A 23711-nucleotide genomic window follows, 5' to 3' on the forward strand; every position below is an offset into this window, starting at 1 on the left:
TCAATTAAGTCCAGTAACTTGCAGAGTCGCTTAAGTTTAGGACCACAGACGGGTTTTTGGACAATTTTAGGATATTTTTACCCCTGTGCAGATTTAAAAGAATTGTTTTAGTCCATTTACAGTAAAATTATAATTTTTCATCCATACTCGACAAAATGGTATCAGAGCCTAGGTTTATTGAAGAAATATATTATTATATTATATTTTGATATTATTTATCCACTAACGGAGGAGACTCTTTAAGAGAAAATGGAACCGAACGAAAGTTTGAGTTACTCTGACGATAGGAAATATTTTCAGATTCTGGAAATACAAAGAAGAGAATTTCTCATGAAAATTCTTGAAAAGTGTTACAACGATCCCAAGAGGATTGATCCAAAACTTTTCACGCCAGAAGAAGAACAAGAGTGGCTGAAAAATTTTGAGGTTCGACAAGTACTACCAGGAAATGCAGTGAGGCGTCTACACTCCACTGAAGTCCATGGTAGAATTCTAGCCAGGAGAAGTGGAACGGGTAAATTCCTACATAATTTTAGTTCTAAAAATTATGACTGATTGGAAGGAACTCGAGCCAGATACATCAAAGATCTCTCAAGATATGAGGGAGATCTAAAGAACGGTTCAAGACTATGGACATAGGTTAATCCATATACCTATGAAAGTAGAATCTTTGAGCCAAAAGGTGGACGAAGTCCTCAAGATCCTTTCGGATCTACATAAGGGCCTTAGAGATCTAAGGGTAGAAATTACAGATCTGAAGAGAAATAAAAGGGAGAACCTTGAGATATCAAAATCCAGACAGGAGCGAATCAGGGACTCCCTTGGAACAGTACCTCTTCTACACCAGAAGGGGAAGGCCACGGAGATTTCAAAGCTAAAGTTTAGAGAAGATCTATTATCACATCTATCAGATCTATAAAATAATGGAGGTAACAAGAGCATATCTATCAGATCTACAAGAATTGGCAAATTCCTTTTCCTAACTCGGGCTTGTCAATTTAGTCAATATCCAACCAATGAAATCACTTCAGCACTACCACAGCCAGAGGGAAGTACATGTTCTAATTATCATCCACAGGATCAATCGATGAGAGGAAGTTCAGATTTCCACACTATGACAGGATCAATCGATGAGAGGAAGTTCTAATTAACATTTGTGGGAATAAAGCTAAAGAAAAATCCAAGAAGAAATCCAAAAGGAGTCCCTGAAAAACACCTTGGGCAAGGATCATTCTCCAGCCCTTACATCCATATGGCGCTATACTGAACCTAGATATTATCGATTTTCAAAATATCGAGAAATTGATAGACGAATGGGTTGCAGTCATCAAGATAGCAGCAACTACCTTAGAGCTCAACAAGGAAAACTTCATAAAGCTTGTTGAGGTTAGCTTGGAGGGGATCTGCGAAGATCAAATGGGATAATACCTTAGAAGATACCAAAGCCAGTATCCTTGCTGAAGATTCGAAAGGTGCGATAGCAGACCGGCTAGGAAGGCTTATCAAGATACACTTCATCGGAGATGGATACTTTGGAGGAAGTAGAGCAGAAAAGGCTAGAGAATATGCACAAGCTCTCTTCAGCCTTTAATTAACAAGTATTTCCGTGGTAGATGAATATATCTATTTGTTCCGCAAGTATTTTTTTCAAAGTGGAGCAGCAACAGAGGTAGCAGCTCCAATGTTCTTTGCAAAAATATGCAGTCCATGGAAGGAAATGTTGATTCAGTCATAGAAAGTACCTGAAGGACAGCTAGATTCAGTGGCACGAAGAATGTCTTTCCTTAAAGACAAATTGAAGGATTGGTGTTATCAAGCATCCATCCAAAAGAACATGAAAAGACTAAGAGGTAAAATCAAACGAACTCCTCTTTGTTGTGATAATAATGATTTTCCAATTGTTACAGGATAATCAAGCGAGCCAAGGAAAAGGAGGAAGCAAAGTAGTAACTCCTACCTCAGGAGTTCTAGGAGAACCTTTTCCCAGCGAAGATCAAAGTGGTCCAAGTCCAAAGCCAGAACATATAAATCTGGACAAAGAACAGGACCAACAAGGGCTTCATCCTAAGGATCTAGATGAGCGGATGCAAAATCCACCGAAAGAATCCCTATAAGAAGAACATACAGACGAGCACATATCCGAGCCAATGAAAGTTTCAAACACTGCAATTGCTGGACCTGCCGAGCAAAAGGACATATATCCCCCGATTGCCAATAGAAACGTGGTGAATTGCGAAAATTTGTAGCCACGGATGATATTCTAGATGCAGTTTACTATGGGGATTTGGTAGCCATCTACCAATTCGAAGATCTTCGTTCAGACGAAAACGTCTATGAGGAGGAAATACAGACTGATCGGATGGATCTTCAACTGAGTCAGAATAATTACAACGAGGGAGATAGGTTTCAAACTTCCGAAAGCCTATCAGGATTCTTTTCCAGAATGACGGTGTCACAAAAAACTATGGAAAGAATCATGCGAAAATATTCCAACCTAAACCCATAAGATGGGTTTAGGATTGGAGGAATTGGGAAAGTCCTGAGCTAGATAGGACAGAACCAAAGGAAGCATCACATAATCTACAAAGTAAGTTCATTTGAGTTTTCTATACCTATGGAACTTACTGGTAATGTGATGGAGATGCAATTAATTCCTAAAGAAGAAATTCTTGAAAAATTAAGTAAGCTTAAAGAAGACGTAGCTGTTACTATGAAATGGATCCACATAGGAACTACTGAAGTAGTAATAAAAGCAACTTTTAAGAAAGGAATTGAATTTAGAAACATTTATCGAAAATGAATAGAAGAATCAATAACTTAAGAGATGGTTGTCTTGGAACAATGATAGGAAATCTATAAGCAGGAAAATTGATATTTGACATTCATCCTAGGATTGCATACAACCTAGCAGACCAAGATTTTAGTAGAGTTTTAACCCTTCCTCAAGATTTTAAGAGAAAAGATCTAATAAAAGAAGGTAACAAACCATATTCTATAACTTATAGAATAGCTTATGCCCTTTCCATTATGCATCATTCATATTTGCTTCTTAGGAAGGAGTATATTGAGATTCCTAGAATTTTCAAGGAATTTGCCAAGGTAATGGCACCATATCCAATTAGGATACCCAAAATAGGTGGTGTTGATATCATCATAAAAGATCACCCAGTTTTAGATAGAACACTTAGCTCTAGAACTGAATTCAGTAGCAGAATGTACTTTCCGAAAGATAGGATTACAGGCTACAAAGGAAAGGATAAAGAGTTATTAAAAACTTTAACTCCTCAATAGATTAGGGTAGATAACGTAAAACTTAGATGCCCTGAAGGATGGAAAGAAATACAAGTTATATTTGACATCATTAAGAAAGAAATTTTGTTCCCTTATGTCATTTGCAGCAACCTATTATTGGGAAATATGAAGGCATGCAAAAAAAAACAGGCCATGACTTATATCATTTCAGGACGAGAAAACGGGAGTATGACTTTGGGATTAAGTTTCCTTGAAGATCATAAACTATGGGGAAGAAAAGGTAACGGAATGGAATTCCGTCTTGATGGTGTTACCATAAAGATTGAATGACGAGTCCCTTTTTATATACATATTTGTAGGTATGTTGTATGATCAATATAAGACAGAGTATTTTGCAGCTTATATTGATTCAGGATCAGGAATTTGCACGGCAAAACCTGGAGTTTTCCCTAAAGAAACAAGGGAAACCTTACCCGTTATTGCAGGAAGAGATTTTTCATAAAAAAATCCTAATACTCAATAAGGGAATACGAGAAGCCAAGATCATGATCGGAGGAGCATTCGGATTGCCCTGGTTTAGGATAAAAACACCTCCTGTTTACTTTCATGATACAGGTGCTGATATCTTGCTAGGTAACAATTTCATTCAAAACATTTGCAAATATATGCAAGATAACTAGAGGAATCTGTTAATCTTTACCACTAACTGTGGTAGTGAAAGACAAGTGTTGCAAAGAGAAAATGCATTTAACAGGATAATGCCAATAAATTTTTGCAGTAGACGTGGTGATTTTGATGTTAGATTAACTCATCCAAAAATGCAAGATAAGAGGAAGTTTGGTAAGGTCCTTTTGACTTTCAGGCAATAAGGACTCATAGACAGCGATAACTTCTATAAGGAATCCGAGGAGGAGATTGCAAAGAAGTACTAATGAAAATGAAATCGCTAGATATTAGCGAGGAAAGTAGGATTTCTCTTGAAATTGTCAAGAGACTTATCTAGAGGAACTTCAGTGAAAACCCTCTGGCATGGTGGGATAGGAACAAGATCAAAGCTACGCTAAAGCTCAAGGAAGAGTGCAAGTACGAGTGCGTTCGATACAAACCTATCCAGTCGAACATGAAAGACAAGAAAGATATGCAGATGATTATCAAAGAGCATATCAATCTTGGACTCATCGAACCTGAAATCTCTACCTATAACAGCCTTGGTTTTCTGGTAAGGAACCATGGCGAGATTAAGAGAGGTAGACCTAGGTTGGTAATTAACTATCAAGGCATTAATAAGATATTAGAGTTTGATGGTTATTACATTCCTACTAGAGAACACTTAGTTGATTGCATTAAAGGGGCAAAAGTGTTTTCTAAATTCGATTGCAAATCTGGGTTTTATCATATTAAGATGGAGAATGAATCAAAGAAATTTACTACATTCTCCACATCACAGGGATAATATATCTGGATTGTACTTCCAATGGGTTTAGCTAATGCACCCCAAATATTTCAAAGAAAATTGGATAATCTTTCTGAAGATTATTTCGAATTCATGTTTGTCTAATATTGACGACATACTGATTGCATCTAAAAATATGAAAGAATATATTAAACATGTTCAAATGTTTTTTGATGCATGCCACAAAGAAGGTTTGGTACTTTCTGAAAACAAAGCTACTATTATTGTGAATAAAATTGAATTTCTAGGAGTTTTTATTAACGAGACAGGAATTAAGTTTCAGGACCATATTGTGGAGAAAATCCACAATTTTCCAGATGTACTCAAGGACAAAAAGCACTTACAGAGCTTCTTGGGAGTTGTTAATTTTGCAGGTATCTTCATTAAAGATCTTGCAAGATATAGGAAGGATTTCTGACCACTTCTGAAAGAACGGAAAGTTCAAAGTGGAAATGGGAAGAAAGCCACACAAAAAGGTTTCGTGAGCTGAAACAGGTTTGCAGTAACCTGCCAAAGATTGCTATACCGTAGGACGAGGATGAATTGGTAGTCTATACAGATGCTAATGATTACAGATGGGCAGCAATGCTCCTGAAGAAGACAACTATAGGGGAAGAACCTTGTAGATATACAGGAGAGTTGTTCTCAAAACAACAAGCCAAAGTTTGGAAGGCTTTTAAAAAATGGCCTTTATTTTTACTTGCTAAAAAATTTACTTTAAAAGTTGATAATACTAATGTCAAAGCTTTCTTAAAAAATAAATTAGAATCAAAAATAGAGAAAGCTCGTATTATCAGATGGCAAGCTAAATGCCAATATTATTGTAATAATATTGTCGTTCTAAAATCTCATGAAAACGTTCTTGCAGATTTCCTGACGAGAGATGGAGGCATCTGAAGCAAACTCCATCATGGTGAGACTTAGGCACCTTCGGAAAAACCTCGAGTAGCTTGACAGAAAGTTCGGACAGCTAGCGGTTAATGCCCAAGTTGCCAGAAAAATTCAAAGAGCTGATCTAGACACTGTCCAGGTCGCAATAAGGAGTTCTTTATTAGCATCCACCTCGCAATGGAACGACCTATGAAAATATATTCGGAAGGCGTCACCTTCTGGAATGACTCACGAGGGAGCATGACCCAAAACATGCCTTTAGAGTACAGAGCTCTAGACCTGTAGCGTCGGATTCGAGTCCATAAGGTATGGTGCTTCCATCTACCATCTCTCGGCCTTAGTCTTAGACCTGGAATTAGGTGTCAGTTTTCATCCTGGACTATGCGTCCATGCTTAATACTTTAGATCGCGTTACGCCAAATTCCTCGACCTAGGAACCTCTTTTTTATATCCAACCAATTACTACGGCCACAAGTTTTGTAGAGCGTTAACGTATCTCCAAGTGCATAGGAGATACCTCTGTCACATTTAGACAGGGGACGGATCCTCATTTTGGAACTCACCGTCCTTGCAACATAGTTTGAATGCACTAAATAAGGTTGACCATGTTTGAGACACAATCACCTCTCACACAAATCTAAAATACAATCATCGCATACACGTGATTGCAGTATTTCTTCAAGTCTGAGGACTACTCCCGTACTATCAAAGTTGGAGACTCAAGTCATACCGACCAAGCCTCAAAGGCTTCCATATGATGATACCCGTGAGTTAGTTCAATCGATTTGACACTTAGTCAATCGATCCATTAAGATTGCATAAACGTCCCACGTCTGTCGCAAATGAAGCACGACGCTCATCAAATGAATGCGACTCTTAATGCAAGTCTCCATAGGACACTTCGATGTCCATTCTCAAGGTCCTCAACTTGTTACATTTCAAACCCAACCCTAAACAGTTAGTTTCATGATCGACTTCCAAGGCGTAGTCCAACTGTTGCATGGTTGTTCAAAGTGGTTTATGGGTTTTGCTGTGATGTTTGAAAGAAATGCAAACATAAATCTAATGAGCACAAAAATGAAATGCCAATAGCGAATACTCATTTTATTCACTGAATAATATTATTCAATATCGAGCTATTGTCAGAATAGATTACAAGAATGCCAATCCAATTAGCTTTTAGGTCACCTATTCTAACAAGTGGTAGCTTCCTTATGATATTATTATGGATGGAAGGCCTAGACAGATTGAAATGCCATTTCGATCCAAGTCCATTATGGGCTTAATATTTAATTAGTATCGTGTCAACCCATCAACCAAATCACGCCTCAACTTTCGCCCCCCACGACTGTGATCGAAAAACGGTGAGCGTGTTCCTTTGTTCACAATAATGATGGAGCTTGCCTCTAATCAGAATGTGCCACAACTCGCCAGACCACACTTGGGTAGTGGTAGTTTCCTCGCCACATTATTGTGGATGAAAACCTTGCACAGATCAGACCATTTTGATCCAAGTCCATTTTGGGTCCCAACACTTTAATTTGGTCCAACCAAGTGAGAGTTAAATTTTTTAGTGTTTAACTGAGACCTCATCACATTAAAGTTTGCATGCACAAATATCAAATATTTAAACGAATTTAAATAAAAACATTAAACGCATCACATGCAACAAAATTAAGCATACCCCTGTTGGATGATCACAAGCCAACCTATGCGACCCACTAAGACCGTAGTGAGTCTAAGGTATATCTAAGGTGGCCGTAAGCTATTAGAAATGTAATTTACCCATTAACATATAGATGGGCCTTGTAAGTCCTCCATGGGGCTCCTTCTCCGTCGTCCTCCTCCTCCGTGGACCTTCTTCTCCATGGACTTGCTTCTCTAAAACTAAAAATTCTCACCAAATATATATTCTAGTCTCATTACAATTTAAAAAGAAATCATGATCAATTGTCTAGGGTAGTATACAATGGCGAGGAAAGCAAGTCTTATTTTCAAGGCAAAAACGAGAGAAGGAGGAAGATAATAAAAAGGCACATGGGCCCACCAAACATAAACAAAATTAAATAAATACATTCAAACGGTCAAGGGCTCCATGATCATTCATTTTTATCCAACTAGCAAAATAATCCAATTAAACATGCTTCACATAAAATAATACATTCCATGCATAAGAAAAATCATGATATCCAACATTACAAAAAATAATTATATGCAGAAAACACAAAAATTAATTATATAGCAAAATAAAAGATGATAAAAATATGTGCATCCAATGCCAAAAATAAACCACATTAACAAAGAAATTTAATTTTATCCTGCCTATTTGAACGGGCGGCTGTGCAGCGCCGGCCGACATTGCTGCTACAATGCTAAAATTATTTTTTTGATTCCACACATTAAACTAAAAAAATAAAAACCAAGTATTTCTAGAAAAATTGAAATTTTCTTAAATACTAAAATCGTCCAATTAATCACAAAATTAAACAAGTTAATCTCTACACATAATTATCAATAAAATAATCAATAAAATATGCTTTAAAAATATTGAAACACGTAGACATGTTTATTTGACATAAAATCGCTGAACGTTCACAAGAGATTCCAACATAGGAATCCTCTAAAGATGATCCACATCACGTCGAAAAATGAGACATTGATTCCTTTGTTAGAAGGAATCAGGATAAAAAAACTCACCCAAGGTGAGATGAAGGGGGCAGTCGAATTACGATGGAGGAGGAGAGGAATTTTTGTGTTGTATTGTGTAATGAATTATTACCGTAATAATTATACACAAAATATATTTATATACCTTGAATAGATAAACAAGAATGTGTATAGATACATTCTATTATCTATAAGGTAATTCTTCAATCCGTTCCAAATAGATTATGACCAAACTAACACTTTCCAAAATGCAATTCTTTGGTCAACTTTTCCTCCATCAATTTTGCTAGTGGGCCTTAATCATTGGACCGATTTTATGTAAAGTAAATTCAAGCCCAATGAATCTTAATTAAATCTAATTTAAAAAATTCATTTAATTCATCCGACTAGGTATTTAATCCAATTAAATATTCAAGATCAAATTGTCTCTTATTAATTAATGGAATCCAATTCATTAAATTAATAAAGACAAGCACAATTTCAATTAATGTAATTAGTTTAAACTTGGGCTATCCATCCAATGTACCCTCATGTGTGAGTAATCAATTACTTACATCTTATGAAATTAATTCCAAATTGGTTCCTTATTCTTTCTTGGTTATTCTTTCAAGAAAGTTCATTACCATGGATGGTCGTCTAGAAACGGTCCATGGCACTAGAGACTAGATGAATTTTCGTGCGAATATTTATGTTCCCGAGTCTGTATGGGTACGGTCCTTTTGTCTGTCATCTCCCAGGCTTAATTGAGGGCATGGAATTAGGTGTCAGTTTCCATCTTGAACTAGGCATCTATGCTTAATACTTGAGCTCGCATTACGCCAAGTTTCTTGACATAGGACCTCCTTTTCCTATTCAATCAACGACCGTGGCTAGAGATTCATTAGATGTGAATGCATCTTCAAGTGAATAGGAGATACCTCTATCACATACTGATAGGGGATGGATCCTCTTCTTGGAACTCACGTCCTCACTACATACTTCGACTACACTAGATAAGGCTTATGATGATCACGTTTGTGACACAATCACCTCTTCCACAGATCCAATGTACAGTCATTATATGTACGTGACTACCGTGATTCCTCAAGTTTGAGGACTACTCCTTTACTATCCGAGCCAAGGACTCAAGTATACTGACCAAGCCTCTAAGGCTTCCATATGACGATCCCCACGAGTCAGTTGACCGCCTTGTCAACTAATCCACTGAAATTGCATAGACGTCCAACGTCTGTAGCCGATGAAATGCAGCACCCATCAAATGAAAGCAATACTCGGTGCAAGTCTTTATAGGACTCTCGGTGCCTAGTCTTGAGGTCCTTGACTTGGAATGTTTCAGAACAACCCTCAAAAGTTAGTTTTATAGCTGCCATCCAATGCGCAACCTAACTACATGGGTTATTGAGTGGTCTGTGGGCATCTGTTGTGACGTCAAAGTAGTGGTTGATGTAATATGACAAAGACAACAGACACATGTGCTAAGGTCGAATACTTACCATATTCGTCGGAACAATACTGATTAAATAAAGATTGCTAGAATGGTTCTCAAAATCGGCAATCTAATTGGCTTTTGGTCACCTTTTCCAATAGTTCAATTACTAATAAACTGATTAAAAATTTAAGTATGGTTGCATCCACTAGAAGTGAATACGTTTCAGTATAATTAATTTTCGGCCTGTGAGTAAAGCCTTGGTCCACAAGTCTAGCCTTGTAGCTTACAACTTCATTTCATTCATTTCTCTTTCGTACAAACAACCACTTATAGCCAACTGGCCTGAACATCTTGTGGTGCTGGACTAATAGGTCCAAATACTTCTCGCTTATTTTTAGTTTTTTCAATTATTTAAGTGTTATCATTCCTCTACAGTTTGAGGATCATTTTTATTTTCATCCATGATTTCGACGGCTACAAAATAGGCAAAAATCTCATTGATTTCAATTTCTATTCGAGGGTAAATTTTATTTTTAATCCAATAAGTGGACTCGTTTTCAATTTCTATCCATAAGGTTTTCAAACTTCCAATCCTTACATAGTGACAAAGAACTTCTCTATTTGCATCCATGTTTTATACTTTTTTCCTACTAAATGGAAGAGATAAGATAACAAATTAGCTATTTGTATATGGTAGAAGAAGAAATAAACCTTTTCCACTAAATTTTCATTTATTAGTCCATTTTCCCTCCAAATTTGTACCCACCTAACGGAAAAATAATCTGTCATTAGCAACTTAATGATTGCCCCTCTTGTGTCCTGACATTGGAAAAGAAATGCACATATTGGATGGAATGTGTAAATCATCTACAGTATGGGACCAAAATTAAAAATATATCCATTTATGCAACCAAAAATGCAATTTACCCTCTTTTCGGTAACAACCTAAACTGTTGTAAGCATAATTAATAGACATCTCGTAATTGACCTCGAGATCTTGCTCGTTACATTTAGATAAATCAGTTTAAGAATTTTATCCTTAGAGACATTACTTGTGGTCACATTAGCATTATGATTAATAGAGACGGTCAAGACAACCGTTCTTAAACCCCTTCCATCTTGGAACGGTCTTTGGAATACATAATGAATGGATATTAAAAGATTATGTCATGATTTATATTTTTTTTGGGTTATAATTTTTGAACTGGCAAACCGTTCCAACATGAGTCCCAGACAAATAGTTACAAAATCTTATCCAAATACTGTTACAAAATAGTAATGATAAATGGTTGGAACTCTATTTAGAACATAATATTAGAATTAGGGACGGTCTTGAGTTGACCATTCCTATATGGGTGACAAAGGATGTCCAAAATATGACAGTTAGAAAATGTATGCCAAAACGAGGTATAATTTGGAATGATTTTGGAACACCCTTAATCAATTATGCAAGAACCGTTCCAAATTATTAGTTTTACTTAAGAAGTCATGTGTTTCAAAAATCGTTCCAAAATTTAGTACAGATTGGAACTGTTTTTTTGTATTATTTATTTACTATTTCTGAGACTGTTCCAAATGAAATACAACGACTACATTTCAATGGTAAAAAAAAATGTTCCTAAACTCGTCGAAAGAACCGTTTCAAAATCTAAATCAACAACTATTTTTAACAGCTAAATATGTGTGTTCTTTCCATTTAATGTCACTATTTTCTTTCATTCTTATTTTCTCTCTATTTCCTCAATCTCTCTCGAATTTTTTTGATCTCTCACTATCCCAGAAACATTTTTCTACTCTTTTTTGTCAACCTATCTCGATTTTTTTTATATTTAAAATTATTTTGATCAGATAACAACTTTAACCCTTTACTTGTCAATTGATTATAGTTTTTGTAATTTTATCAATTAATTTAATATCATTATATATATATATATTTGTGTGGTTTGTGTGTCTGTGTAGGACTCATCGTCATGTTAAGATAGCTGAGGAGATGGATGTATGAGAAGAACCTTTCAAATAAGGCTGGTCTTACTCTATTGAGGATGGTGTTGCTACATTTATAGAATTATCCAAGTCTTAGCATGCATATATGGATGGTGAGAAAATTAAGTGTCCTTGTCGTAAGTGCAAAATGAAGTTTTCAAAACCATGGACGAGGTAAATTTTGACTTATTTATGAATGATTTTATGCCGGAGTATTATAATTAGACTTCTCATGGTGAGGAGAGGGTGTAGGAGTATTTTGAGGCCGTCACCGCGGTCCCATTTCAAGAGGAGCAAACTCCCATTTCTAATGTTGTGTAGGGTACCAGTACGCCTTGGGGTGATGCGGTGCAGATGGATTCGGCACAGAGGATGTTTTTTTATGCCGCCAGGCCGGCTGTCTGGTCTTCTAAGTAAAACCAGGATGTTGTGCATGATAATCGTCCGAGGTCGTGTCCTACTAATGCAGGGCCTAGATCATATTATGGTAGAGGGCCCTAATTATGTGTTTGGGCTAGCAGATCAATTTCACAATACAGTGCATGCTGCCAAGCATCCGTTGTGGAACGGTTGCACCCAATCTCAATTGAGGGTTGTTGCTAGTGAATATCAAGGTCACCGACTATTTTCTCAGCATATATATGACCAAATATCTCAATGGGCTGATCATATAATACCCCGCAACCACACCCTACCCATGATTACTATAGTAAAAAGAAATTAATAAGAAATTTGGGTTTACCTATTAAGAAGATCAATGCGTGTTAAAATGGTTGCATGTATAGGAAGGACAACATTGATTTGGACTACTGCAAGTTTTGTGGAGAAGCTAGGATAAGCGAAATCCTAATCGCAAAAAGACACCGTATGCCATTCTTAGGTATCTATCGATTACCCCTTGCCTAGAAAGGTTGCATGCTTCAGAAGCGACTGCCGACCAAATGACGTGGAATGCCAACAACCAAACGGACAAGGGATCCATGTGCCATTCGTCCGATCCAGATGCATGGAGGCGTTTTGATCGGACACATCCTCATTTTGCAGTAGAGCCCCGTAATGTTAGACTGAATTTCTGCACGGATGGGGTCGCACCGCACGGGCAGTACGGTGGTACGTACTCATGTTAGCCTGTTATACTTATAACGTACATTCTCCCATTGGGAATGTACATGAGTGATGAGTATATGTTCGTGATGATGGTGATCCCCGGTCCTTCCAATCCAAAACATCTCATTAATGTTTACCTAGAGCGTTGATCGAGGAGTTGCAGAATCTGCGGTATGTAGGTGTACTAACGTGTGACACTGAGAAACGGGATATTCCCAATGCAAGCCGTGTTGATGTGGACTCTGAACGACCTACCTGCTTATGGAATGGCGTCTGGATGGAGTTCCACTGGTAGTATGCGAAGTTCAGTTTGTATGGAAGACACAAGTTCATTCCACCTGCAGAACGATAGGAAGGTGTGCTGCTTTGATTGCCACAGACAGTTCCTCCCCCCAGACCATCTGTTCCGTAGGAACGAAGAAAGCATTCACAGAGAACCGAGTAGAAAGAAATGTTGCATAGTCAAGATTGATGGGAGAAGATCCGCAAATGGGTTGAAGAGTTTAGCCCTGCCGTTGAAGTGTTGTTGTCACTCCCGGACGGGTACAGTAGCGAGCATAAGTGGACAAAGAAAAATATCTTCTAGGAGCTTGAGTACTGATTGGTGCATCTAATACGACATAATCCTGATGTCATGCACATTAAGAAGAACGTATTTTACAATATATTCAATATCGTGACGGACATAAAAGAAAGAACGAAGGATACTCTGAATATATGGAAGGACCTGAAGATCATATGTAATTGACCGGAGCTTGAGTCCACGAAAGGAAGCCGAACGTGATGCTAAAATTCGTATATAACCTGACTCTCGATGGACCGACATTGCATTTCAAGAGATTGAGACAATACCTACTCCATAAGATGCGACGGACAACCATAATTGTGACCTGCATGACCCAAATGGTATACAATTAGTCGTTCAGCTTTCTGCTGCTAATCAACAAGGAGCAAGTACATCTCGAACGAGGAACTATAAATCTGATGACGAGTCTAACGAGGATAGCTTTGATGAGGATTACGAGACTGAAGAAGACAATAATTATGATTGACATTTACCATTTTCTATATCAAGTGTCTGTGTATTTTGCCCATAGAAATTAGTATAAATTAAAAAATTACCGATAATAATTTAGAAAAATAGTTTTCAGCTAATTTAGAAGTACAACTTGGAAACTATTTGTTCATACCAATAATCTTTTTTTAAAAACAAAACACAATTTTTTTTATTTAGGAATGGTCAAAAAATTAGGAAGTCGATGCAGAGCCCATTCCAATTTTGAACCGACATTAATAAAATAAACCGTTCAATATATTATAATTTCCCAAATAAAAAAAGAGGAAAAATTTAAATATATGAATGGTCTATTTATTTTGACCGTTTCAAAATAAGTTCAAACAAATTTAATTTCGCGCCAAAAGAAAACTGGAGGGAATATCAAACCTAGCAATGGTTATTTAATATTTGACTGTTGCAAAATATGAAATTAAATAAAATCATTCGTATAGAATATCTATTTCTAAAATGATTAAACCGTCCCTAAATATTTCCATAGATTGCTCATTCACTTCCCGATTATAATGCCTCAACATCCGGGACAATTCCATCATTTTTAATCTTGTTGATTGTGTATCAAATACGATATCTTGGTATCCGTTTAACAAAAATTTCAAAAACTTCATTGAATGTAGTATTTTGTCGATTTTATACTATCCAACGGTTTGATAAAAATCTTATCAATCTGATTAGACGATGAATAAAACAGTATAAGATGTCACTTACATCTACATAAGAATAACAATCTTATATATACAAATATACTTGACCTTCTGAACATGTATCAATTTAATTTATAGCATTATACGTTTCCAATGACCTTAATTCATTCTGCAATTATAGAAGTCTTATAAAACCAAAATGCTAGCAGTGCATCCCTGGAGACGCCCAACTAAGTGAATGTCGTTGTTTCGCCACAACTAAGGAATTGGGTTATTTCTTAAAACATTCATGAACAGGATCAGGACACATGGCCTAAGTGTCAACCCTAAAGATCAACATAAAGCTAGTGGCTTGTTGTTACTGACAGATGTTGTCACACTCACAGGCTTAAATTCAAGGCTTAGTTCCATTTGACCTGGTGATAACTGATGTTAGATAACTTAGACAGTGGTTCAAACCGAAAGGTACCATTGTTGAAAGCAAAATCATGGAAACTTGAGTTCAAATCTATGAATTTGTGGGGGATTGTTGAGATTTTCAAAGGATTTCTTGAAATTCAAAGATTTGAATGAGGGAGGAAAAAGGAGTTTTAATTTACCGCAGCACATTTGGATTAAAGTTTCATTTCAATATTCAAATTGCCTCTTTAATCAAAATCAATTCCCAATGCTACTGTTTCAATTTTTTTAATATGATTTGATTGCAATTTTGCCATTAGTGGATGATTAGTGCTGTAACCTTCAATTGGAAAGAAGGCCATTCAGGCCATGTTCAATTTCTGCATTCATTAGGGAAGGAATAGCCCTCTATATATAGCAGCAATTCTTTCATTTGAGAACACCACAATTCTCACTTCCTCCCTAATAACTCTCTCGGTGCCCTCTTTCGCTTAGGCATTCATATTTTTAAATTTTGGTATTTGAGTCTTTTGTTTCAATAAGCTTCTGAGTGTTTGATCGAGGTGTTCTTCGGTATAGTGCTAAAATCGAAAGAACTGTAACCGTCTTATCTTGGGAGAAATTACGTTGCACCCGATGCACTGCTGATACGGGGCGTATATTTTCTTCAAGGTAAGCAGTAATTCTGCGATTCGATTAAAAATTAACGACTTCAAATTGGACTGAGAATTGTTACGATACAATTCTCGTTGTAAGTTTTCGATTTAAATTTCTTGTCATAAATAGTGTTTCTAATTGCTTTATGTTATTTGTTCCAACGTGGCTTTATTGCTTTTGATTTCTAAATTCGATTGTAATATTTCAAAACGTCGTTTTGATTGCTTGAAACCAAATTTTTTTCCAACAATATTTGCTCTTGAAAATCATAAAAAGAAAGATCATCCACCGAAAAATACTACAAGTGACCGCAGGACGAATGCTTGAAACTAAGAGAGAAGAGGAGCATTTGGTAATAAATGGTGGTGAACGTGGATCGACCACGTGATTTTTAAATCTTTAGTCTGACACTCTCCCAACTGAGCTATCCTCGCAACTGATAATTCATTGATACAGGAGAAACTTAAAACGGATACTATTGTAACAATTGTTTTCTTTGTTTTTGTTTTCCTATTTCTAATTAAATAATGGCCATCATCTTTTTATTTTTAGGTAAATTACAACAACCTCTCTTGAGATTTGGTATAATTATGAAAACATCCCATTATTTGAAAAATTACAATACCCCCTGATTTTAACGATCGTCTAACAATTAGCCCAATCCGTTAGTCTCTGTTAAGTTTCCATTCATTTTTGTGGTGAATTGACCAAAATGGCATTTTGGACTAAAAATTATAATTTTATTTACTTTCAAAAAAATAATTTTTTTATGAATTATGTGAATAATTTTTTTTACAATTTTTCAAAAAATTCCATCCACCAATTAAATAATTAAAGGTATTTATAATTATGTCAAACCTATTATAATTTATGTAAATATTATCATTTTTTATTCTTTTTATTTTTTTTAATATTTTAATAACTGTAAATATTTCTCTACATTTGAAGATAAACTTAAAATTTTTATGAAAGGAAAAAGAATTAATGAAAATGCAAAATACTTTTACCAAGTAAAAACCCCCAATCCACCGGTAACCCCCCCCAACCGGTGAAAACCCTCAAAATCACCTCCTCTTCCTCTTCCTATTCCCATTTTCAGCTTCTCCACTTCATTTTTGATTCTCTCCTTGCCAAAAAAATTACAGAGAAAACCCTCAAAACCATCGTAGATCTGCGGAGAGGGAGTGAAGGAGAAGGGGACCAATCTTTAGGGTTTTTGTAGCCACGATGAAGCAGAGACGGTGGAGTGCCCGCAGGATGGCCGCGAAAGCGAGGATAGCCATGGTGAGTTTGAGCCACCTAACAGAAAAAGATTATGTAAGCGCTCTAATTATGACGATGACTGGGAAGAAGATTGTAATGACGGGCTGGATTCCATTCAAAAAGTTGGATATCGTAAGAAGGCTTCTTATGGCCACAAAGATAACCTTAATGGGAAGAGTGGGTCCAGGCATATGATAGTAACTGCCGGGCAAAGAATGCAAGAAGCCTTTCAGCCTGGAGCTACTCCTGCACAGCCTGGAAAGAGGCACTTTCTATGCTACAATATGCCTAGAAGTATAACCACAATGGAACATGATGGATATTCACATATAGAGGTATCCTGTCTTTTCTTTCCTCTGATTTTTAGTAGTTGGAATTTTCCTGAAAACTATATGACTTGTTTGCTATTGAGTAGAATGGAACTGGAAGAATCAAAGTGGTAAAACCATGATTGAACTTTGCTGCATCAGATAGTGTATTTTGCAGATTCAGTTGTAATGACTGTAAGAATAAAAGCTTAAAGAGGAATTACTTTCCTAATTGAAAAACCTCACGTCTGTCAGGGTAAACACATTTTACGTTAAGAACACTGAGCACCTTGATCCAACTATTGGTTTGTCTATTGAACTTATTATATTGCTACAGATCAAGGCTTAAGAAATTCATACTCTCAACTTGCGTTACTGCTAGAAAAATAATCAACGTTTACCATCTGACCATTTGGTTTACATGACTTATATGCAGACAGATTTCCATGATACCAGCGGTGGTCCACGTGTTCCTCCAATGACTGGCTATTTTGGCTTCACAATGGCTTCTCTAAATGAGAGTGGGAGTGTATTTGCCAATCCATGTAAAGGCGAGAAGAATATGAGCACACTTATGTATCGGCCCTTCAGTAGCCGGGCGAATAACAGTGAGGTCAGCCCTCTTCATCTTTTCCTTGTATGGATTAAGATCTTCTTTCAAGTGCCATAATGGATGGGTTAGCATTCTAAGTTTGCATTTGCCCTTCTGCTAAAAAACAATCTTTAATTAACTATAGGTTCACCGAATTTCCTTATGCATATTTAGTGGTCTATGCGACTTGAAGGGGAAGAAGTTAGAGCAATAGCACTTGGAAGTGCTTGGGTTGCAGCTGTTACTAGCCTTAATTTTTGTTCGTATCTTCACTGAGGGTGGTCTGCAGGTATGTAAAGATTCTATCATTAAGTTCTGAACTGCAATATGGATAGAAACCTTCACTTTTGGTTTGAAAATTACAGTTCCTCCCCTTTTACTGATCTGTATCAATAACCATTCATACCAGTCAACATAACAGAATTTGATGGCGTCATCATTAGAACTTCTAGAAACCTGCCACAATGCATAAGATTCAGACATGAATGTGCACTTGTGTTATGTGATTGTTGCTCTGAGTAAATGTGGAGTAGTTGAGGCCTAATTTCATGCATTTTGAATTGCTTTGAAATAGAGTTGGAATGTCTCTGCTTCCACTCAATCATAGGAGTTCTTGTGAAATCATATTTGTTTGCCAAAACGCCACCCAATTTATCCTTATAAGTTTAATGTGGGACGGTAAATCATTTTGAAAAATTCAAAGGCCCTTCCCTTTAGAAATTTCTTTTACCATGAAAAAAAAAATGAAGAAAGAATAGCTAGAAAAGGAAGACTAGATCTACTCCGCTGGTTTAGGTCACTTAGTAACTGGGTAACTTCATCACAAATGTTGTTATTCACATAAAACGGTGACTAGAGCCATGAGCATGCAAAGCACTTTAGGTAAAACGTTTTTTGGTTGAGTAACCGGGTGCCTTCACCACAAGTGTTGTCATTCGCGTCAAAAGACCGAAATACGGCCTAAAGAACATAAGTCATGGGCAAAAACAAAGAAAAAAGAAAGAAAATAAAAGCCATGACAACAAAAGGGGAAGAAAAAAGGGAAAAAAAATGGCCAAAGAAAAGAAAGAACAAAAGTCGTCCCAACTTAGGCAAAAATAAGGAGATAAAGGGTATTGTGTTGAAGCGACGAGTATAGTGACATTTAGAAACCTATGATTTTGTGGAAGCTTGATTGTTCTACTCTCTACGTGGCGAGACAAAGTGTTGTGATGTGATTGGCCTCTTACCCTCATTATGATAAGTTAGCGTTTGCATAACGTATTGTGGCATTTGTGTTTTGAGATTATCTGCATATGGGTTATAGGTTACCTTTGTTGTTACGGAATATTAGCACAATGTTGAGATCATATTTTTTGCAGTGTCGGACTTTTGCTTGAGGACAATAATTGTTTATGTTTAGGGAGTTTGATAAGCTTAGTTTTACATATTTATAATAGTGGAAAATACTATTTTGTTGTGTGGAAGGCAATAACTTCAAAAAAGCAACAGTAATTTCCTTCTATTTTTTGTTTATATCTAAAAATTATCGTATTTTTTTATGGCTATCTGAAAATCCTATGTAAAAGCCTTTATTTAGACTTTATATGACTACTATTTTTGGTTGGGAGGTGATAGATTCTGACCATGATATTATTTTACCAATATAACTCATAATAATTATTCTAAAAATGTTTAGGTGCTATATTATTATGGTTGTCTTTTATTTTATGGATTATTCCTGTTAGATGACCATATCAGCACAGGGTAAATATAACCTCTCAAAGGTACATGAAATATACAATTTGGCTAAGAGATGTTTGGTGGTGGCATTCCTAAGAAGGATGGAAAAATTGATTGTGCTGAAGACTCTTTCAGCAGGCAAGGCAAGCATTTTTTATTGTATCACGACAACTGCAGGTTGAAACATATGCCTCAGTAGTCTGTATACCTTCAGGCCAACATGTCGAGTATTGCTTGCGTGTTTGAAAGAGTTTATTCAAAGTATCAGAAGAGAAGATCATTTACTGTTTGACGTTTGCTGGTTCTTAAAGTAAACAACATTTATATTAAACTGTTCTCACATCTCACTCATAAAAAGAAGTCTCAACCCAATTAACCTTTAAAAGAGGAGAAACTGCGATGAAAGAGGCTAAGAAGAAAGGGACAATCTTCCTTGGTGAAGGAGAAAAGAGTTCATGCAACCATGGAAAAAAAATTATTCTACATCAAGATTGACATAGATGCCTGAACTTCTCTATCACCGTAAACTATAGTTTCTTTGTGTTCTTATAGTTGATAGAAAATGGGACTTTTTTGCAGGTTTGCACTGCTAAAATGAATTTAAGTGATGAGTTAGATTTGGAGGATTATGTTTCTCGACCATATAAAATCCGTGCAGCCGAGGTCAGCGATTTTGCTCACTTTTTCGACATTCATACAGCGATATATATAGTTACTTATTTACAATTTTATATGCCAGAGACCTCTCCCACTGATATCTGCCATGATCCCCCATATTTTAAGCAATCTTATTGTTCATTGTCAAAACCAGGTTTTCTTAAAGAATGATACATTTGGTCAATCTCAGTTGTCATTCAATATAGTTTCTGAGGCGAAGTCTGCCCATGGGACTGAGCAACCTGATGAAGTTCTACATTCACATACTAATACTAACTGAGTTGAACTTTATTAGGTTTCCAATTTGAGCTCTTACTATTAGTAGTCTTGTCGTTTTACGTTGTTATTTATTATCATGGGGGTGAAGGTTTGCACAAGATTGGGTAACCAAACAAAAAATAGATTACAGGAGATTTGTTCCTTAAAGTGCCTCCTTAGATACCTTGTGGTTAACAAAGGAAATCTACTTTATGTAATAGTACAAATGGTTTCTATCTTCCAGGTGATACCATTATTTCAGAAAATTGAAGGTGTTGAAGTGTGCCTATTTGAAATGTGCACTCGAGAATGGATTCGATTGTCAGCAGCCTGATCATTGCTGGTCTTATGTGGAGTCAGTTAAGTATTTCGGGCCGGAGGTCAAACCAGTAAGCGGAGAACCTCTGCGAACATTTGTGTACCATGAATTTTGGCAAGTTTCTGGAACCACTGCCCTTTTGCTATTGCTATCTTCTCTATTGTGGCAAAATATTGTAGTTGCAATTTCTGGTGCAAGTACCGATAATAGTCTTATATTTTCAGATTCGACACTTAGAATACTGTAAAAAGTGCAATTTCAGTAGTTGTTGTACATGGGCTTGCCCTCCGTTGAAAGGGGAAGATTGCATATTGTATTGCAAGCAGAAATTCAAAAGACACCAAAATCAGATAAAGTTAGGGAGTGGTGAGTTTGGTGGTTGTTTGATTATGATACTGTTAATTATGAGTTGTGAGTATGTCCCACTATTTTATTTGAATTATTGCTTTGGTTTCAAGTGCTTGTCCATGCTAAGAAAAACTGCAAATGAAAATATTGTACTTGACTCGCTATGATCATTTATTTGTGTCTACCGGAGAATGTAAAGCAAAGGTAGCTGCAGCTTGGTTTCCATACTTTGATTGGGATTATTGGCTTGGTGCTCCAGAGGACATGATCTATCAACTACAACAAAAAGAGGATAGGAGAAAACAGCATAAGAATGGAACTATGAAAAAGATGATCAAGAAAAAGGCTCTGGAGGCATCTGCCCAAACTGTTGTAATTTCATGGTTAAATTCACAAAGTTTGTGTGGCCTTTTCAGTGATGTAAGCAGGAATCATTTTATTTTAGCATGTATCAATTTTGATGTTGTTGTTATTGCCCTGCCATATCATAATTTTGAGTGCAACCTTTGTTTACATAGCTTGGTGAAGCAATATCTCCCAGGAAGGAAGACTTCGTCATGGTACACTTACAGCATGCATGTGCGCACACACTGCTGCATTCTGATGATCTCTGGAAATTGTTGGGTTTGCAAACAATGCAAAGATTTTCAGCTATGTGAAAAGTAAGGATTCTCCTATGTCTAGGTGTTCACATTAAATCCTCTCATGTGTATTTCATTTTCCTAAATACTATTCTATTTCTATTTTTGGTAATTTAGTGGTGCTATCAAGCTTTCATGTTATTGGAGTAGACGTTTTGGATAGCCAAAAGAAGAGAAGGATGTTTGGATTTTGTTGCTTTAACCGTCGTTTCTTCTTTCTTAACCAACCTTCTTTCTCTTCATGGTTGGAGACAGAGGTACTTGAGGAAATAGTAGTGCTTATTAAGTGTAATAAACAACAATTGACAGGAAGTGGAATAAGTTGGTTGACATATGCTATGTGATATTATTTCATGTATCCTTGAGAGAACTTTTTTCTTGCTTATGCTCCATTATAAGTTGCTCACAATTAATGTTTTTTTTGCCACTGAACTAGTTCTTCAATTCGAGAAAGGGGAATTAGGGGAAAGAATTGAAGGTGCAGAGTTTGAATTATTGGAACGATTGCTTGTTAAACGATTAGAAATAGCTGTAGCATGTATTGTGCTCGTGTTTACACATGTATAAGAGTAAGACTTTGATCAATTATGAATTCTGATATTCCCTTAGTTTATTGATACTTTATAACTATAAAATTCTACCACATTGGATCTTCTTTCTGTTTATCTAGATTTTCTTCTTGCTTCTAATATAATTACGGCTGGTAAGAATGAAAAGAGAAGTGCTAAACAGTGCCTTCAACTATCCCCCTTTTGGCATATAATGTGATGTTAAGTAAGGTTAGTGTGCAACGGTTGGCCATAATCGTTATGTTCGATTACTTTCTGCTGTCTTATTATTTTTTACACTTTTCCTGGCTGCAGTTTTATTACTATTTAAAGACAACTTGTTGCAATGGAAGCAAGGAAAAAAAGCTAGGGGACATGTTGTGCTTAGAAAATCAGTTTCTTCTTTGTGTAGTAGTAGTAGTAGTGAGGTCCCTTCTACAGCTCCCTATGCATAGGAGATAGATTCTGTGGGCTTCACTCTTTAGAATTTTCTTTGAATGTCATGTAATAAGGGGTTTAGCACTTGTTAAATTTGCAGTTTTATGGTGATTTATGAATGTTTGTTGAAATGATTGTCACACTAATGTGTTGTTGACATTGAGAATGGGTTTATATGGGTAGTTTTGCAACTTTTGTGTGAAATTATGTGATGTGTGCGTGTGTCTTATAAATGATGTTTCTTGGTTTTCAGCAAATGGTTTGGTCTAAAAAATTTGGTTGATGCCAATATGAGGATATGTAAACATGTAGAGAAGGAAGTGGAGATATTCAAGGATGTTGTGAATGAGACCAGAGGAGTTGGAGGAAGTTAATGCTTGCAATAGAGGAAGTGGATTTTGATGTTGCAGTGCTCAAGAGTCGGAGGGTCAAGAACTAGGCTTCGCCAAAGGACTTGGTTGAATTTAAGTAGCTCAAGTAGTGGCACATCGTTACTGAGGTATTGTGAAGCGTTATCATTCCTCCCTCTTTTATTTTCTTTGGTTTCGGACGGATTGGAGTGTATTTCTTCTATGTTTTTGCTGCTCTAATTTAATCTATCTAGGAATAATATGTCTGTTTCACCTTGCTGAAACTATGTTGTTGCTCTCTATTCTTCGGCTTTTTGGTGCATAGGATACATAGTCAACTAACCTTGTAAGATGGTGAGTTTGTTCCCAAAAGAGTCCTAGAACATGAGATGATCCTATGTGGTTACAAAAAGGTGTATCTTCCTTCTCCCCCTCCCCCTCTACATTGTAATCTGTTTGTGTGGTAGAGATGGTGGTCTTGCGTGATTGGACTCAGGAGTGAGTAAGTTCCTCCTAGTGGTTACAACCCTACGACATGTAAGAATTGACAGGAAGGGAAGTGAAAACAACAAAAGATGTTGAAGTAAGGAGTGTCAGGTAACGAGGTGAGGCAGAATTAGACTAGTAAAAGTCTTTTCATGTTTACTCCCACATCATACATTCTCATTTATTGTTTAAAATAGTCTTATAGGTATAACTGTCTTTTTCTA

At 36.4% G+C, this 23711-nt stretch overlaps 1 protein-coding gene across 8 annotated transcripts; it reads left to right on the top strand.

Moving 5' to 3' along the window:
* Window positions 1-16591: 16591 nt before the first annotated feature.
* LOC105179185 (protein ENHANCER OF LHP1 1-like) lies at window positions 16592-23285 on the top strand. 8 transcript variants are annotated; one of them, XM_088884110.1, is made up of 8 exons: window positions 16596-17155; window positions 17565-17741; window positions 17895-20105; window positions 20602-20790; window positions 20901-21042; window positions 21224-21444; window positions 21543-21686; window positions 22905-23285. In XM_088884110.1, exons 1-3 carry the CDS (start codon window positions 17012-17014, stop codon window positions 17994-17996), a joined length of 423 nt encoding a protein of 140 aa, XP_088740236.1. In that variant the 5' UTR covers window positions 16596-17011; the 3' UTR covers window positions 17997-20105; window positions 20602-20790; window positions 20901-21042; window positions 21224-21444; window positions 21543-21686; window positions 22905-23285. The 8 variants fall into 8 exon arrangements, 6 of the variants coding, with proteins under 6 accessions (XP_088740236.1, XP_088740237.1, XP_088740235.1 ...); XM_088884111.1 differs by having other exon boundaries at window positions 21284-21444; XM_088884109.1 differs by having other exon boundaries at window positions 17895-18009; window positions 20022-20105; window positions 20901-21444.
* The last annotated feature ends 426 nt before the right edge of the window (window positions 23286-23711 follow it).

This window comes from Sesamum indicum, linkage group LG8 (genome assembly GCF_026168435.1).
Source record: "Sesamum indicum cultivar Baizhima isolate 11 linkage group LG8, ASM2616843v1, whole genome shotgun sequence".
NCBI classification, from domain to species: domain Eukaryota; kingdom Viridiplantae; phylum Streptophyta; class Magnoliopsida; order Lamiales; family Pedaliaceae; genus Sesamum; species Sesamum indicum.